We start from the raw sequence: 18,451 nt of genomic DNA, 5'->3' as shown, positions 1-18,451 counted from the left end.
ACTGTATAAAAGTAGTAGTTACTCCTGCTCCACATGTTCAGCCCTCCGTGTAGATGTTCAAAGCCAGCCCTCCGATTCAGACTTTGGGTCTGAGAAATCATTCCTCCTGGGGAATTTGCTGGTTTGGTGACATTTACCTCTTGTCTGCTGTCTAGAAAATCAGTCTGGGACCTGAGAAACCCTGCCTGTCAAAACTGAGACGTGCTTCCACAGAAAGCCTTATTTTTAAATATACGCATTTTTTATTTATGGGAGGAGGGAAATATTCCATAAAAATGTCATGACCAGAGAATCTGATGTGCTTTTGATGTTACCACTGGCCTGAATAGGTTTTCCACTTTTCAGGTTAACCCTCACCCCATGCGTGGTGTTTCTGTAGTGACACGGGTGCTCTCACCTACCCTTCAGCACCTCCGAGACGCGGCAGCCACAAACCCGCCTGCCACTGATCCATGTCCGACGTGGGCCTGAATAAAACCAGAACCAAACCGGCCGCCCCGTTTCGGCACATCCTGGACTGGAGCCATCACAGCCGTTCGACCCAGCGGGGCCCAGACGGGACTCCCGAGCTCCTGTCGCGCTCCCCAGCACACTCGCGGTTTAGAAACTTTCTCCCGTCGTTTCTCGCAACCACCCCCACACACCCCTAGCGCATCCTCGACACGGTTAGGCCGCTGCCGCGGGTTGGGCCGGGCCGGGGCGGGTCGCGGGGCGGGCCCGGGTCTCAGCCAGGGGCGGTGCCCGCGAACCCTCGCGCAGCCACCATGAGCTGCGCCGCGCTGCTGGGACGCCGGGGTCCGCGGCTCCTGGGGGCTGCCGCCCGCTCCACTCGCTGGAGCAGGCGGCGCAGCGGCGGGTGTGAGCCCCCGGCGGGCGCGGCTGTGCGCATCGGCTGCGCCTCGGGCTTCTGGGGGGACACGGCGGCCGCAGGTATGCGGCGCGTCGGTGGCTGCCTGCGGGGAAGACGGGGAGACCCGACCGGGCGGCGGGGCGGTCGTTGAGGCGCCGAGGCCTAGCGTGCCGGCGAGCGACGGCTGGGAGCGCCGCGAGCAGCCCCGTTGCGCAAGCGGCCGGGCCGGGGCTGCCGCCGCACGCCCTAGCGGGGCGGGACGGGACGCCCGCAAGCCCGTCACCGAGGGCAGGGGCGGGACGGCCTGGTTCGCCGCAGCCCTGCCCAGCGGCGGGCCGGGACCGCCGGGCGCCGACCCGGCGCAGGGCAGCTCCCCGGGCCGGGCGGGGCGGGGTTTCCGCGATGCTAACGTCGGGTTCTCCCCTGCTCCTCCAGTGCCGCAGCTGCTGTACGGCGGGAAGCTGGATTTCCTCGTCTTCGATTATCTCTCCGAGGTCACCATGTCGTTGCTGACGGCCGCCAAAGCCCAGTCTCCCGTAAGTAGCCGCTGGCAGCCGGTGAGCAGCCCCAGCGTGCCCGGGCGGGCTCCGGCGGGAGGGCCGGGCCGGGCCGGGTGGGTGCAGTCCTGACCGGGGGCGGGCGGCTCCGGTACCTCCCCGGCTCCTGCCCGGCCCGATCGCCCTCGGCGCCTGGTTAAAATATGTCAAGTTCTGGGGGCACCTGTGTTTTGTATACTTCTCGCTTTTATGTACTTGTTTTAATATAGTCAGTTTCACCCAGTGAAAGCATTCGTGTCCTTTCCTGTAACATTATCCAAACATTTTAAGATCTAGTTGTTCCCTGTTTTCTCGTTTCTATTAACCAAGAAGAGGGATTGCGTTGACTTAACCATGACAAATGGTTACAGCTTTTGATTCTTTCAGGTTTTAGGTTACACTCCAGATTTTGTCTCTGCTGCAATGGCTCCTTATATAAATGATATTCACAGGAAAGGTATGCTACTCTTTGCATGATTTTGTACGTTAATCAAGTTCACTTGCTTAGATGAGCTTTGTTTGGCTACTATTGCTATAAACAGCTGTTTTTTACCCCAGCATTTTGCTATCCTTTAGGAATGGGGTTTTAAACATCAGCAAAAATCCCATCCTAATAGATGTGAAATGCAGATCTGATGGTGCCATTGTGTAAATTTGAAATGTTTGCTTTAATTATGAATATGTACATGTATTTCTTGCTGTAGCTTTAATTTGTGAATGGAAGATCGCTTTACAGATCTTTGTTAAAACATGAGATCTAAATGTTTTCAACGCAATCTAAAAGTTTTTTGACATTCCCATATAGTTCTAGAATACTACTTCTGATCACTCTCTGTTTACATTAGTATTGCTTTACAGCTTCCTGAGCTTGAGAGAAAAAGAGGAAATATTTCAAAGTACCCAGTACCTTGCTAACGCCGTTGTTGGGAGAGCACGGATACTTGAATGACTTGGGTCAAATACTGTTCCTGTAGTTGTTTTGATACTGTTTGTCTGCCTGATCATTTGTGTCTTTTTGGTTGCTTTTTCCTTCTGTGCATAGAAGAAAGATGAGAAGTAATCTATAACAATTAAGCATCTGTAAACAATTTTGCACTGTTTCATCCTTTAACAGATAAAATAATGTTCATATTTTAATGTGATTTTAGTACTTATTTGATTAGATATCTGACACCTTGCAAAGATGACATCTTGCTTGTGTTTCAGCACCCTTTAAGTTTTTAAAATACAAGTGACTGCTGATGCTACTGAACTTAATTTGCTTTTTTTGTTTAGGTGTTCGTGTCATCAGTAATGCTGGTGGAATTAATCCACTTGCTTGTGCAGCTGCCCTTCAGGAGGTGGCAAAGAAAGCAGATGTTGATTTGAAAATAGCTGTTGTTGCTGGAGATGACCTAATGAGTGAGGTATTTTACTTTGTCTTAAGTAGCATTGTGGAAATTATTTTAGTCTATATGACATGAAGATGGCATTTACTGTCCTGTAGAAACTTGTTTTGTGTATCTTCATGCAGTAGCCTTCTGCCGTTAAAAGCATCTAAAAATTGTTGCTTCATTCTCTTTATTTTTCTTTAATGCATGAAAACAATTCTGGGCACATCTTATGTTTGATTTGTGATGAGGGTGAATTTTTCGAGACTGTGGATCTGCTTTTTACCATTCTGAAGCAAACTGTGAATCTGACTTAAGGTCTCCTTGCTCTTGAGGAGAAGCCAGGATGTGCTGTTACTTATTGTTTCTGTCAAAATGAATAATCCTGAGTGTTAAAACTCTTAAATTTGAATGTGATGTAGTTACCATGTGTTCAGATGTTCATTACTCATTTTAGTAGTTGTTATTTTGTTTACAGGTACCTGTTTTTCTCAAGTACTTGTTTATGGCCAGTACAGTAAAACTAAGTGGGAGGATTTAAGTTTTAATATTTTAAAAAATCCTTGAAATCTAGAGATGAAATATATGGCTTTTTTTGACTTAAAGGATGGCACTTTGTGTATGAAGTCTAGTTCCACAAAAAGTGTTTGCCTTACCTGAAAATATACTGTAAAAACAGCTTATACATTGATGGTGGTTAGGAGGGGGGTAGGTTTGAACTATGGTTAAATCTCTGCCTCTAACTTGCAAAATTATTTATCTATGTAGGCTTGGTTACTTCTTGCATGCTATTAAATGTGGAAGATGATCAGGATTTATTTGCGAATTGTGTGCAGTGCTTGGACTTCATTTCAAGAAACGTCTGCCCTACTGAAATTACTTTAGCACCAGTAGTCCAGAATTTCATTACTGGTACAACAGTGAAATGGTCATTATTTAAGCTTGGCATGGACATTTCTGATCTGAAATGGATTATTTTCTGTGCTATTGTCAGTGTATAACTTACAGGAACAGAAAAGAGACAGCTTTTACTGTCTACAGACACCTTACACTGTTGATACCAAACATCATAATTTACACTAGGAAATGTTATTTGTAGTTTGGAGGATTTCAGTCCTTACCACAGAATACCAAATTAATTGAAAGAGGAAGGACTTTTTTCCACACTATATGATAGATTCCTCCTGTAACTAGCATTAGGCATTTGTTCTATACAGTCACAGGCCCCTGGATCCACTGGTTTCCCAAGCTGCCTGATGCATGGTCAAAACCACCCACCCCCACCTACCTCTCATACATATGCAATGTTTTCTAAGTATCACCTGGAACTACAGAATTAGCCTTGCTTTCTGGCCACTGCCACCATGGTGGTTATGACAGACACATTTCTGTTTGCAGGGTTTGGTTTATTCAGTCCTACAGTAGTTATAGACAGTTTAAAAAGCTTAGAGAATATACTACATTGTTGTTGGCCATCTGTGAATGGACTAGCATTCTTCAAAGACTGACTTACTTTTCTGTGTGCTGGAAAACTATGGCTAAAAGTGTGTCTAGGGCTTTTAGCCATTCAACTGATTTGTATTGTTGCTAATTTTAATGATTATACTTTTATTAGAGTTGCTGTGAAGGAGATTTATTGTCTGATACTAATAAAAGGCTTACGGTAGATACTATAAAATACTCACAGATTTGGTGTTTTCTTTGGTTTCTAACAGAAAGAGAACCTGAAAGGAGCTGGTATCACTGATTTAGAAAGTGGCAAACAATTTCCAGAGAATATTCATAGCATGAATGTGTATCTTGGGTGAGTTATTTTAGCAAGTTGTTTTAATTATGGAAAAATAATTTTAACATGTTGTCTTCCTGACATTGTGTTGTTTTGCAAGTAGAACCGTGTAGTATGTGAGGTTCACCTTCACGTCATTCAGGCAACCAGGAGAAAAATGTTTGTAACTTGTAAATAAACTTTTAATTTAGAGCCTTGCCAGTTGTGACTCCTTAGCATTATAACTCCTGTGAATCCTCAGGTTTTAGTTCAAGCCAAAATAGTTTTAGTTATAACAATTCCAAAAATCTGTTTTCATATGCAGACTATCCTGTTGCTGCATGGTGCAGTTGTTTAGGATGTTGCCCCTGGAGCGATAGAACCAAGGAATTAAAGTGCTGGGATGTGCTCTCAGTGTGGTAGGAGGTTCCATGAGGCTGCACTGGATTGTGTGCCAGGCTTTGTAGCACTGGGATTTTGGAAACTGGCTTTCCAGCATGGATCACTGTTTTAAAAGATCTCCCTTGCCTCCTTCATGATATTAAAGGCCTCCCATAAATCTCAAAATGCAGGCGTTCTAGCTACCTATATGTGAACCATTGCATTTTCGTTGTCACGATCAACTTCTTCAGGTAGATCAATGTCCATCAAGTCCATCAAAGGGGAAGGACTGAGAAATGGGACAATGGTCAGCTGTTCCCAAAAGACAGTATCGCTTCCAGTTGATGGTCATGGTGATCCTGGTTTTGCTTTTCCATCCTCCATGTCATATATATATAATCCCTCCTGTTTTTCTGTTTGGTGTATGTCTAAAGTTTATGCACGCAGTCTCCCCTTTCTTACCTTTATGGAAAAAACTGCTGTGCTCTCTCTCTTATCATTATTGTTGCACTTTCCAAAAATGTATCTCTGGCAGAAAAAGGATCTGGCTGTACTCAACACAGCATGTATTTTTCTCTATAAAACAAGAGCGTTTTAATAGATGAGTCTTTTAAAATTTGTCTTCAGTGTTTTCTGTTGTTGCTAGATTTTCTGTTTGTTAAACTTCGACTTGCAACATCTGCACATCATGAGTAACTGTAAATGAAATCTAAGAAATAATGTTTGTGACTTGGGTGAGAAAATGTTCATTCCAATTCTGGTGATTCATGATTTATTAATGAATTTAAAAAGCAATGCAAATCGAACCAATGAGCACAAAAGCAGACTCGTATGAGGATGAGACATTTTAAAAATCTGTTACATCCGTCTCTGCTTCATTAATGGATGTTAGAACAGTGAACTGTTGCTCTTGGTTTTCTAATAAAAGTGGTATTTATTTATGCCTCCTTAAAGTCAGTTGCACTGAAATGTAAAACTAATACCAGCCTCTTAAACTAGTCATTTTCATAAGTTATGTTTTTCTTTGACACCATCAGCAGTGGATGCTTATTCATAAATTAAATGATCAATCTGTACATATAAAAGAAGTCAACATCAGAGTGTATTGGGTAAAATCTGTAGGTTCTGCTGATAGCTCACTTTTAATTCCATAAATCTGATGTTTACAGTTTGATTCAAGTTTGTAAACATCTTAGAAATTGGCACTGGGGTATTGTTTCTTCTGTTTCTGATTTGGGCTATTAGGAGTTCTGTAGATTGAGTGCATGTACATTTTTAACAACAAGAGCCAGATGGCTTTATTTACTGCTTTTTAAAGGTAGTTACACAGTTTTTCTATCAGTATCCTGTATGTATGTATGCAGAAGCCCCATTCGTGCTTTTTACTGGTGACTGTTAGTTAACACTGTGCCCAAAGGTGTAAGTTGTTTCTATATGCTGTTTATCTGCTTGTTGTTCTAGATAGTATCCTTTGGTTCATGTAATAGTGGGGAAAAAAAACCACATACTTTTTCTGTTTAAATCACTAAGAGAACTTCTGTTTATTCTAACTTACCTCTTGACAAAACCAGGGCAAAGTCCATAGAAACTATAGTAAAACACTGCTCTTGGTTTTGTTCTTCAAGGCACATGGTTTACATGGTTTGTGTTTTCAAGCTGTTTTTTTCATGGAAAAGAATCCAACAGATGCATGGGAACTCAAGTGGTTCAACTAATTTTGCCTGGGCTGACTCTTACCTAACAAACCTGGAAAATCTGTTGCCTGAGTCTCTGAAAATAATGACTGCACGGCGCTCTTCTTGAAGTTGGTTGATATTGCAAGTTCTAAAAACACTTACAGAATTTGACCTGAAAGATTAAAAATTGGAGGGCAGAGCCACCAAGTTTTCTCTGTGAAGAATATTGGTCTTTATAGACTCATCTGCAAATAAATAAGAATAATGAATCTCTGAAAAACACTAATTTCTGTTACTGGCAATAGAAGTGACCCTCTTTGCACTATGTTCAAGACAGTTTCTGTGACCATCAAGACAACTGTTTCAACTATGTGATTTAGGTACCTGAATTTGATAGGGTGTTCTGATGTTTGCTTTTTAAAATACTACTGTTGTATATACAAAATAACAAATTGGTTGTTAAAGTTGATATAATTGGTTTCCTACAGGATTTTAAAGTTATTTTTATCCTGTGTGTTTCAGGGAACTGACTTTTATGGGTTGTTTTAGATGATGCTTAAAAAGGTAAAAGGTTTTCTGTTTTGTTTTGTCATCTTTAGTGCAAGACCAATAAGCAGAGCTCTTGACCTTGGAGCTGATATTGTTGTGACAGGTAGATGCGTTGACAGTGGGATTGTCTTAGGACCACTCATTCATTCTGTAAGTACAAATGAATTTCTGTATGATAATGAACATATGGGAATGAATATTCAGTAACCATTGTATGTCATTTTTTTTTCCCTTATGAAAATGTAGTTACTAATTTAAAAATAATGAGCGCCTTAAGTGGTTTTTTTTCCTTAGATGCATGAAAAGTTGCCAGCTTCCACTTTTCCTACACTTACAGCAGGATTGTTTATGAACTTGCGTATCATGAAGCTGGAAAGTGTTTTGGTGAAGTTAAGGAAGTCTTACTGTGTTTCACCAGTATTTCAGTCTTAGTTGTTGTGGTTTTTTTTTCCCCTTCTCTTTAAAATCTGGTGTGTAAGGTTAAGGAACAGGTCTATCTTTCTTTACCACAAGGTGGTGATAGTAGAACTCACTTTGGTTTTGGGAGGCGGAGAGGGAAGGCACATGAGGTGGTCTAAAACACTGGTGCTTTTGAATGGGTAAGCAGTTTTATTCTAAGTAGTTGAGTTTCAGTACAACATTTCTCAAATTCCTTGAATTTCAACAAGTTATACAAGCAGGATATGTGGTTTTCTGGAGTATTTTGAATATGTTATACCTTTTTGTGAATGACCACACACTGTGAAATATGGAAGCTTTCTTTTGGTGCATATTTTAAAAGTGTTAGTGGCTTGTTACAAACATCCTTTCTAAAACTTCATGCTCATCTGACTTCACGCATGTCAAACATTACCTAATCTAGAGTTAAACTTTCCCATTTATAACTGCCATTATGACTTGTTATTTTATTCCTAGCTGCTTACATTCTCAAAGTAGTTCTCAGTGGGTATTATTTACTCCAGAGAGGCATTATCCAATTTATTGAAAAGTTTTAGGAAGATCTCTGTGAGGTTCTAAATAAGAAGCAATGTATATATGTTACTTGCATTGTGTTGAACTTGGGAAATATAATTGCTAGTTAAACAGAAAACATAGTTCCAGTTTTTAAGGATGACTGGTAATACTCCAGGAAGTAATAACTTTCAAAAGTTGAAAAAGTGTAGTGGTTTGTTTATGTGACACAAAACAAGTGCTAGATTTTAAACCTCTGGGATATGCAAATTTTGAATAAAGTGAATATTGCACTTCCATTTTTTTTTGAAGACAGTATGACTGAGAATTTATGTTTGGGTGTATTAATAAGAGAAAAACTGAAATACATCAGAGCTCTTACACTAACTTACTGTATAGCAACTCAAATCAATGTACAGCTTCTGCCAGTTATTGTTCTTTAGACTTCTGCAGTTAAGTAAAAACATCCAATGAATTGTTACTCAAAATAATGAACATACCATGTGCAGTTTTCTGTACTGTGTGAAACTTTAATATATGTAACGTATTTGTATTTTTCTTCTAGTTTGGCTGGAATAGGGATGAATTTGACTTGCTAGCTGCAGGAAGGTAAATGATATAAGAAGAAATGAGTGAATTTATGTGTCATATCATACAGTGTCAGGATAACAGAACTTTTGAAGTGGTGATTTTGCATATTATTATTGAATTCATTTATTTGAAGATTTTTGTTAGGTTTTGGGTTTTTTTTTAAGGCTCACTTAATATTCTCTTATTCGGAATGGAAATTACAGAAACTTCATTATAGACCCAATGTAAAATAACAAAATGAGGAAGGGAGTGAGTGATTTTATTTATCAGCTTAACTTTCTCTTCCTATCCATTTTATGTCAAGAGATGAAATCTTACAGTACAGACCAGTGATTCCCAGCTTTCTCTGTTTGGCCGTCACTGTATTCATGGTTGAGATGGTGGCAGGTTTTATCCTCAAAGATGTGCAGGAGAGTCAGTCAGAAGTCAGCATCCTTGTGTGGTTTTACAGAAGCTCCATGTCAGTACTCCCATTTTCAAACCCTAGTTGTAAGTCCTACAGTTAAGAATCTGACACGGAAAACATTGGGTAAAATTCTGTCACCTAATTCAACTTTCTGCAAGATCAGGCTGTGTTGGAGTTCATAAAAATGAGTGACTGCTTAGGTAATCCAAGTACACCTAGTAATAGTGTGCTTGGACCTCCTGTTGTTCGAATAGAAATGCAGAGAGAAACTCTGGCTCCACCAAACTGGGGATGATAGATGATGATTTTCCCTGTAACTATTGAGTGTTTATGGACTATCACAATCAAAGATTTGAAAATCATAATACATAATCATAATACATTCTTTCTTTCTCATTGGAAGTGAGATCTTGTGTCTCCCGAATTAAAAATGGGCTTTGCGTATATAGTTATACATAGTGCAGACTGTTAAGATACTAAATTTACATCAAGAATTCTTAAATGACCAATGAAACTTTGGTTTTGGTGTCAGATAATCTTTTAGGTGTTTATTTTTTTTCGGGAAATTAACTTCATTTTTCATGTATAAGTGATTCCTTCCAACTCTTCTTATATTAATCTTTCAGAATCCCTTGTTATGTTTAATGCAAAATTTATAAATGTATTAGATGCCTGTGGGGGGAAAATTAGCATGTTCTGTTATTTAGCTTTATTTCCACTGTACTATTACATTTTAAAGCTGGATTTGTGAAGCTTGATTTTACAGAATATTTAATTATTTGAATTCCATTTTCCCAGCCTTGCAGGTCATCTCATTGAATGTGGTGCTCAATGTACAGGTGGAATATTCACTGACTGGCATGCAGTACCAGACTGGTAGGTAACTGTGACATCAGCATATATGTTTGTAGTGGGCCAAAGATGAGGTTTCCTACTATTGTATGTGTTGCAAAAACTGCTTCTACTTTTTTCTTTTGAGGGGGCAATATGCACCTCTTGATATTTTTCCACCTTAATGTTGCTCTTCTGCAAAGTGTGTTCTCCCTATTGCAGTTTTTCTTTCTGGTCAACTGGGGGTTTTCTTTGTTAACTTAATAAGCAGATGAGGTGAAGAAATTTTTAGCCCTTGGATGTTTTTGTTTCCTTTTTTTTTTTTTTAAGATTATTTTTCTGTTCCCTTTTATATCATCAGATTTTTTTTTTAAAGATTTTATTGGCTTTTGTGTGTGATTGTAATGGAAAAGACTATGCATATTGTGGATGCTGTTTCGTAAGTCTTCAGTTAGATCAGAGTTGCCTACTGTTCGGTCACGGATTTTATGTCATTTTCTTTGGTAGGGATGAAGGTGTGTCGCAGTCCTCTCCTGCTGTGTGACCTGATCTCCGCAAAAGTGTTGAGCTGTCAGTCCTTTCAAAAACTTAGGTGTGTTGTCTTGTGTTCAGACCTACTGAATTAGACTTTCATGTAGGGAGGTCCTTCCGCCTGCTGAGAAGTACCACAGGGGAAGAGTAATGTAGCCTGCTTTTGACCGATTTGTTTTTAAAAAGCGTCAGGGAACATGTTTTGCATAGGATGAGTGGTTTTTGGCTGTGGTTTATTAGTCTTTTCCTTGGGATGAGAGGGAGGAATCTTGTCCTGTGCCATTTCCTGCTCTGGCGGGGGGATTGGACTAGATGGCCTTTTGAGGTCCCTTCCAATCCCTAACATTTTGCGATTCTGTGATGTGATGAGAAGGGCTGAACTTCCTTTAAGTGATGGAGGAAAGGGCTGAAGGGCAGTGGAAGGGGTGCAGGAGGGAAGGGTGGCTTTCATGGAGCATGTTCCTGCTCCCAAGTTGATCCTGGGAAGGAGGCCCCTGGGGACAACCTCCAGTCCAGGTGGGTGAACTAGCACAACATAATCTGAAAAGCTCCTCTCCTGAGTTAGTTCCCTAGGGCTGCAGAGCTTTTTTTCTCTTACTTACAGTGACTGTTGCTGATTCAGAGCATGATCCTGGAAGATCTGTTCTGCTTTTCTGAGTTCCTGAACACTGCTGACTTAGAGGTATAGGCACATTTGGGATTGAAAGAAACAGGGTCAGAACAGTTCTTTTCACCTATTAGAAGGCTACTAGCCCTGAACAAACTGCACTTGCTCTTCGCTGTGTGTTCAATGGGAAATCAAATGAGAGGGTTTATAGTAACGAGACACTCTGTTCAGTTTGGAAACTTAAAACTGCTAATTTTATTCCTATTCTGATATATCTCCTGATGATTTTGTTAAGCTGTATTATGAAACTTAAAATCCCCTGTAACTGAATCCAGAAGACCTTGTTTCATAAAAGAATGAAAGAAAAAAAAAAAAACAAAACAGAATGCTACTTTTTTAAAAATTAAAATGTTTGGTGGTTCTTTAAGGTTTTTTCTGTGAGAAATTGCAGTCTGGTTTAAAAAAAAAAAAAGCTTGAGTAGGTTAAGGAGCAGGAGTAGCTAATTTTAGAGACAAGCATATGTACATTGTAAACGCATAACTCATACTCGTGTGTGTGTATAAATAAAGATCATAGAAGTGTGTCTAAAATCACTTTGGCTTAAAGCTGATTGGCACTGACTTGAATTACTACTAAAATATGTAGAAGGTTGACACCCAATAATGCTTTGTTACCTCGTCCCCATTGATCTGCATGCATACTTCTGAACCATGCATGATTGTCTTTTTGTTAATATAACAATAATTTATTGACCTTCAGGTCTACTAAAGAATTAATTGTGGTGCCTTAAAACTAGGGGGTTTGTTTGCAAATTCAAAGTTTTAGGCATTTAATTAATGAATTTTTTAAAATAAAATCATGTTACATGTCAGCCTGTATGATAAGCTCCTAAAACCACTCAAAACCAAAATGATGTGTGGGCTTTAATTTTATATTTGGAGAGGAAAAGTAGAAGACTAACTAACTGAAGTGGGCTTGTGGTCCAGCACATCTGTTTGGGATAGAAGGAGGTGGGGAAATTTGTTGGAGAGTGTTGCTGCCTTTTTTTTTTTTTTCCCCTTGATAATTAGCTCTTTACTATATTTAGGTCCAAATGCATGAAGGGGAAATGCCATGAAAGCTTTTGGGCTGCAGAAAAATGCATTTTCTGTCTGATAGCTTAGTAATAACCTGTTGATTCCTTAAGCTAAAGAAACATGACGGGATGAGGTTTCTGTTATTTAGACAGTCTGTATCTGTTTTCAATGCATGTAGATAATGCATTGCATAATAATGCACAATAATAATCTGATAATTCATGGTTTCAATAATGACCAAAACATTTAACACCTGCTGCCACCAACATTGCTCATATTGCCAGTAGGTCAACAGAGCTCTGACGGATTTTGCAGAAGTTACTGTTAATGATTTCTCCTTCGTTTAGGAAAAGTTATGTTTTCAGCAGTCTTCTGAAAGTAAGCGTGTGTAATTTACATCTCAATAAATCAGTTTTGTGATACATAGCGTTAAATCCAAACCAGTCCAAGGAAGTCAGTAGATGTGGGGGGAAGAAGCCAAGTCAGGGCTCTGTGTTTGTCATTAAAGTGCCTTTCACATACTAATTTCTCACTGCCGTGAGTGTGCTCATGCAGCCAAGACCACTTAACCATTCAGCTCTGCAGATGTTTACTGGGCCTTTATGCTACAGTTTAAGAAGACCTTTCACAGTATTTATGCTGTTCCCTGGAAATAAACACTAGAGGGCAATCTCTCTTTTCCTCACATCTTATTGCAGAGGGTAGTTTTGGTTATGATTAGGCTTGGGTCTTTTTTTTGATTTTTTTCTTTTTCCTCCCTGAGAACAGTAGTCCATGTTGTTCTTCTGCCTTTGACTCCTGTTGAAGGTGTCACTGTACTGCCAAGAGGGACTGATGAGTATGAGTATTTTGTAACTTGTAAGCAAACAAAATTTATTAAATTTTAGGCTTATAAACCTTATCTGCCTACACTTTATGCATAGGCAAAGATAATTAACTATATAAACAAGAGCACCTTAAATTAAATTAAGTCAGAGTCAGACCTCACATTCCATGCATATGGTAACACTTGTCTATAAGTATTCAGGGACTGGATCGGACCCACTTCATTCATCCAACATAGTTTTTTAGGGTTAATTTCAAACTTTTTTTATTAATGTCTGGAATGGTTTGATGTGGACTGCTTCTGGGAACTCAGTTCTGCTGCAAAAGGGTGCTTTAAGTGTCAGGAATGTTCATATGGGTATATTGTGGCAAATGAATGGTTAGTTATTAAAATGTAAGCTATACTTTATTGTTGTGGTAAAGTAAGGCACTAGGATTTTTTTTAATTGTTCTAGTTGTATCTCCATAACACATTTGACTTAAACCCAGGAATCTTGAAGCTGTAAAGTTATGTCCAGTTTTCCTGAAAGCAGGCAGATAGGTAGAGAGAATAGATGCTGTTTACTTTTCCAGTGAGAGAAGGGCTGCTTGACTCACCGCTTGTGTGGATTCTCTGATGTTTAGCAGAGGGAATGCAAGAAACCATTAGTTCACAGTTTATAGAAGACTAATCAGCATTCCCAAGTAACTGATTTTAAGTAAATGTTATTTAAAAGGGCACTTATCCTTTTTCTGTTATTTCTGTAGTAATATATGTCAGCAGATGGTCAGAAGTGATAAGACATCACTACTCTCTGTTTAGAGTGCAGCACTCAATAGGGAATTCACACAATGTGTCAGAATGAACCGTGATGCCATAATTATACAGGTAACACGCAGCTCTGTATTTTAACCTCAGACATTGCTGTCTCTTACTATTATTTAGTGCCAGTGAGTGATTAGTTCATTGTTTTGAAATGCAACAGAGAATTAACTGATGCTGGTCAGTAGAGTAATCGTTTTGAGGAGATGATAAAACACTGACATTTTGCCCTAAGCCAAGAACGTACAGTGGTTGAGGCTGCATAATCCTCTGGCCTGGGATGAAAAAAAAGGGTAAGTGAATAGTTGTAGTCTCTTAAGGACTGTCTCCGGATTGCTTAATTTGGGACTTGAACGGAATCCAGCACCTGAGTCCCAATCAGCAATATGGAATGCTTTTTTCTGTGTAGCACCAGCTGTTCCAGGCATCTTAAAACAACAGGCAGCCTGTCTGATTGGCCTTACAATACAGATGGAATCCAAGGGCTTCTTGCTTAGTTTATTGTATCTCTGTGTATTGAGTTGTTAAGGAGTGAGGGAAGCTTTCAGAGCTGATGGGGCCTGGGAGAAGACACATTGCAGCTGACAGAGCATTTAGGAAAGTTCATTGGATGTTGTTGGACCTTGAGGAGGAAACATCCCTCACACTTACCTTTGAGGACGGCAAAAAGCTGTTCACACTTATCTTCGAGGAAGGCAAAAACTGTTGAAGTGGAGTAAAAATGAAAGAGATGACCAAAGAGTGAGTCACCTTAGACACTATTTAGAAGCCGTTCCAGAAGAACAGTTATACCTGTGTGATCTCCTTCCAGCTACACTGGCAGGGTAAAAAATTCCACCATAAAGATCCTCTACCATTGATGGCCTTAAAATAACAGGAAAATTTGTGTCTATCCTTCCTTTTTCATACTAAGAGACCTGAATAAGTGTTGTTTATACTGATACTGTTGATCTGCTGTCAGTCGTGATTAGTCTGCTTTTAATGACTTAAGTGTTTGCCAGATTTTAACCATTTTAAGGGGTGAAATTTCTCTTTGTCTTGCTGTATTGTTGTTGGATTTTATTTTATAATGGATTGGGTCTTTTGACAGCAGAACTTGGGTAAGCTGAAGTTTAATTGATGCTAGTAGACTCCATGGTTCAGAGTAGAAAGCTGTGTGTCTACAGTTTACCTCTTCTTCCTTCAAAACAAAGATCACTGAGGAGTAGGTGCAGGATTGTGTCGTAAGAGTTGCTTGCTGATGACTTGGATCAGAGTGGACTGCAGCAAGGGTACCAGTTGTCACTGTAGTGGGATGGGCTGCACTGTGTCATCTGTCTCGATGGAAGTGATTTCAATTTTGGGTAGATGATTCAAATAAGCTGCATGGAGCCTGTTAGCAAGGCACCCAGTGCTGCTGTTGTTTTAAGACACAACAGGTAGATGGTAGAGTCAAAGCACACACGCGTGGCTGCAAAAGGGTAAAAGCTCCTTAATTCTAGCCTTGTTCAGTCACAAATACTGCTGGGTAACACTGGGCAGATCATGATGCTTCCTGTATCTGTTTCTTTGGGATAATTACATATGTTAGTCTCTGACCCTACAGTAATGTTCAAGACCCGGAACTGAGAGGTTTTTTGGGTGTCACCTTTTTTTTTTCTATGTTGCACTTCAAAATGTTGAATGTTAGTTACATACTTCTTGCCACCACTTTTTCCTTCTCCCCTTCAAAAGAAATCTGGAATAACTTGTATAAAAAATTGTTAGCTCCATTAAATTCTCTGTATTCACCGAGGTGGGTTTGTTTGGTTTTTTTTTTGTTTGTTTTCTGTTATCTGTTTTGTGGTTTAAACAGTTTCAAAGACCAGTCTGATGAAGTGTAATCTTTACTGATTTCTCATGGGCTTTTCTAGGTGTCCTCCAGCTACCATACTTTCCAAGTTATGTACACTGTCAGTGTTAAAGTTGCTGATCTCTGGTAACACAGCTTGTCTCTTAATCCTGTTTTTCTTAAATAATGGGGTTATGTTTGAAGCTTCCCAATGATAAGGAATCTGTTCAAACTCCCATGAACTTTTACAAATGTCATTTAAGAGTTCACTGTTTTCTTTGCTTACTTCCTTCAAAAATTTGTGGATTTATGTTATACAAACTATGGTCATCTAACCTTTGCTGATAACCAATTTGGTTGTATGGTCAGCACATTGTTCCCACTGGTACCTAAAAATGATTCATTTCAGGGATGGACTGATTTTTAAGTATACAAATGACCTCAAGGTCATTGACTTTAATGAGAATGGTGATGTTCACCACCTTTTATTATTAGGACCTTTTTAGAACATGTCTGCAGTTTTGTTTTACTGCTTTTCTTTTTGCTGTGCCTCATAATTTTCTGTTCATTCTCTTTTATTATTGTTCTGTGCTGAAGATCTTGACTTTCGTATCTCTTTGTGATTGTAACTTTTCTGTGTATAATTTACTATTAATAATGTGAAATTGCCCTTAATAGGTGTGATTACTTCTGTTTCCTACTGCTCTTCATCTCTGAGGCTTTCAGCACAGTCTGTTTTTCCTGCTTTGAGAGCCTTCTTACAAATCCATAGTGCAGGATACATTTACATGTCTTTGCTCATGCTGTGTGTGCTGCGGTAGCCAAACTAGGCTAAAATTAACAGTCATGGGTTTTTTTCTGAATTCACCTCTTTAATCATAGTCCTCTAATGCTTTGAGCTTCTTTTTTACTTTAACCATTTCTCTTACTGTCCTTTTCCATTCCCTTCCCCACTTCTGTTTACTGTTGGTATTTGTTGTTACATCTGTGTTCCTTTGCCAGGCAATAAAATGCATCCTCTTATTGGCTGAACAGTTTGTTCAGTGCTTTTCCTTGTGTATCTTTCTGCAGAAACAACCAGATATATTATAAATCTTGATCTGTTTAATTTAATTAGTCATAAACATAAAATTCTGCTATGTTGTCACTCACTTTTCTTTTCACCTTCCCTTTGTATTTATAGGGTTTTTTCAATGTCTTTCATCTTCTAGGCACAACATAGGCTTTCCCATTGTAGAATGTTCCTCTGAAGGAGACTTTATTCTTTCCAAGCCACCAGACACAGGGGGACTAATCTCTTTTGGCACTGTAGCTGAACAGTTGGTGTATGAATTGGGCAATCCTCAGCGTTATCTTTTACCAGATGTCACATGTGACTTTTCTGAAGTTTCCATCACTGAAATTCCAGGTTAGTCCTCTTACCTGTTAAGAGATCTGTGTTAACGAATTGAGTTATCCAACGTATGCAGTTACTTTAATTTCCATGTTTTCTTTGCGTATTTCTGGTTAAATCACTTCTTTTTTTTGTGTGATACTATAGTAAACATTTTTTTCCAAGGACTATTGTTAGAAAATCCTTTAGAAATTTTAATCATACTCTTATTTATGATGGTGACTGACAAATTTAAATCTTCGATCACTACTCCTTTTTCTTTCTAATGCACGCCTTGCGCCTACCAGGTCTTTAAACTAAATTCTGTGTAAGTAACATTGAGACAGCTCCACTATGATTTCAGTATTTTTTTAAACTGCAGCTCTGTTTCCTTGCTCAAAAAAATCCAAGCTGTTTACATGTTTTCTCATATGGCATCTGAAATGTTAGTAACAATGGAAATCTGTGTCTTTCAAAGCACTGCTTGCTAATGGTGTTTTTCTTAGACATTTAGGTTGATCATCCTAAGTGGTAGAAGCATGCTTAGGTTCAGGATTTCCACCGGAATCTCTGAAAAAGTCCATTTGCTATCCTCAAAACTCTCAGCCAGTAGACTAAAGATGAATGTAACGTGTGTTCTGGATTTAGCTTTAAAAGCAAAACAAACCAATCCCAGGTTTAACAGATTTGAAGATTTGTAGGTTGGATAAGACCACTTGAAAAAAATTGTTTAGCTGCAGTCATTTGAAGTTTTTTTTTTTTTTTTTTTACTGCATCTGTGTTAGATATCCTTTTTCATTCTAATGGAACTTATCTGTGACAGTATGCTGTGTCTTTATAAAACTTAGAACAATGGAAAGCTCAAAATAAAAACTTACTGTGTTAAAACTCAAAAAACTGTAGCATCAAAAATATGATGCTTCAGTAATAAAAGTACCGTGAAATTCTACAGTGAACCTTCTGCCCATGTAGCATAACCAAATACCAATCTGATAATGCCAGCTTGCTGCTCTTAGCCACTAGTAGTTTTGGTTGTCTTTTTTTTTTTTAAGAAAAAAAAAAAGGAAGCCCTAACCTTCCTATGAACTTTTAGCTTGCAAATGACCTGATATGACATGTTTGAACTTAAAATGAACTTTCACATGAACTTTCAGTTAGCCCTTTTAGAAATATAACAGATGGAAAATGGGCAGATTTCTTAAATATTTTTGGTTTGAAGTGCTTTGACACGTACAACAGTAAAAACAGGCAAGCTATCTGTTTTTGCTGTTTACATTGCTGATTTTATTGTCCTGCTGGATTACTGGCAGTGTGTGAACTGAGAGGTGCTTCTGTTTTCTTTTTGTCAATGGCTGCTATGCATTTTGTTTTGCAGGGCTTTTTCTTTCTATTACTCCTTCACCTGGAACATGAAACGCTTCCAGATCTTCACCCTGACTGTAGGGATATTGTTCTGTATTGAGCAAGTTAAATTAACCTTTTCTCAATCTTGTGGAAAAGGAGTGATGATATTTGAGTGAT

The 18,451-nt window shown here is 39.1% G+C and overlaps 1 protein-coding gene across 2 annotated transcripts in view; it reads left to right on the top strand.

Moving 5' to 3' along the window:
• The first annotated feature begins 744 nt into the window (after window positions 1-744).
• LOC136101637 (uncharacterized) overlaps window positions 745-18,451 on the top strand; it is a 66,309-nt gene continuing 48,602 nt past the window's right edge. For both annotated transcript variants that reach the window (XM_065837937.2, XM_065837936.2), the window contains exons 1-9: window positions 745-930; window positions 1,286-1,386; window positions 1,774-1,843; window positions 2,662-2,792; window positions 4,472-4,560; window positions 7,178-7,277; window positions 8,644-8,687; window positions 9,874-9,951; window positions 16,770-16,966. In XM_065837937.2, the coding sequence (XP_065694009.2) occupies window positions 765-930; window positions 1,286-1,386; window positions 1,774-1,843; window positions 2,662-2,792; window positions 4,472-4,560; window positions 7,178-7,277; window positions 8,644-8,687; window positions 9,874-9,951; window positions 16,770-16,966 (976 nt within the window). In that variant the 5' untranslated portion in view covers window positions 745-764. The remainder of the gene's footprint in view (window positions 931-1,285; window positions 1,387-1,773; window positions 1,844-2,661; window positions 2,793-4,471; window positions 4,561-7,177; window positions 7,278-8,643; window positions 8,688-9,873; window positions 9,952-16,769; window positions 16,967-18,451) is intronic.

Source organism: Patagioenas fasciata, chromosome 4 (genome assembly GCF_037038585.1).
Source record: "Patagioenas fasciata isolate bPatFas1 chromosome 4, bPatFas1.hap1, whole genome shotgun sequence".
Classification (NCBI taxonomy): Eukaryota; Metazoa; Chordata; class Aves; order Columbiformes; family Columbidae; genus Patagioenas; species Patagioenas fasciata.
This window is presented reverse-complemented; position numbering and strand designations above follow the sequence as displayed.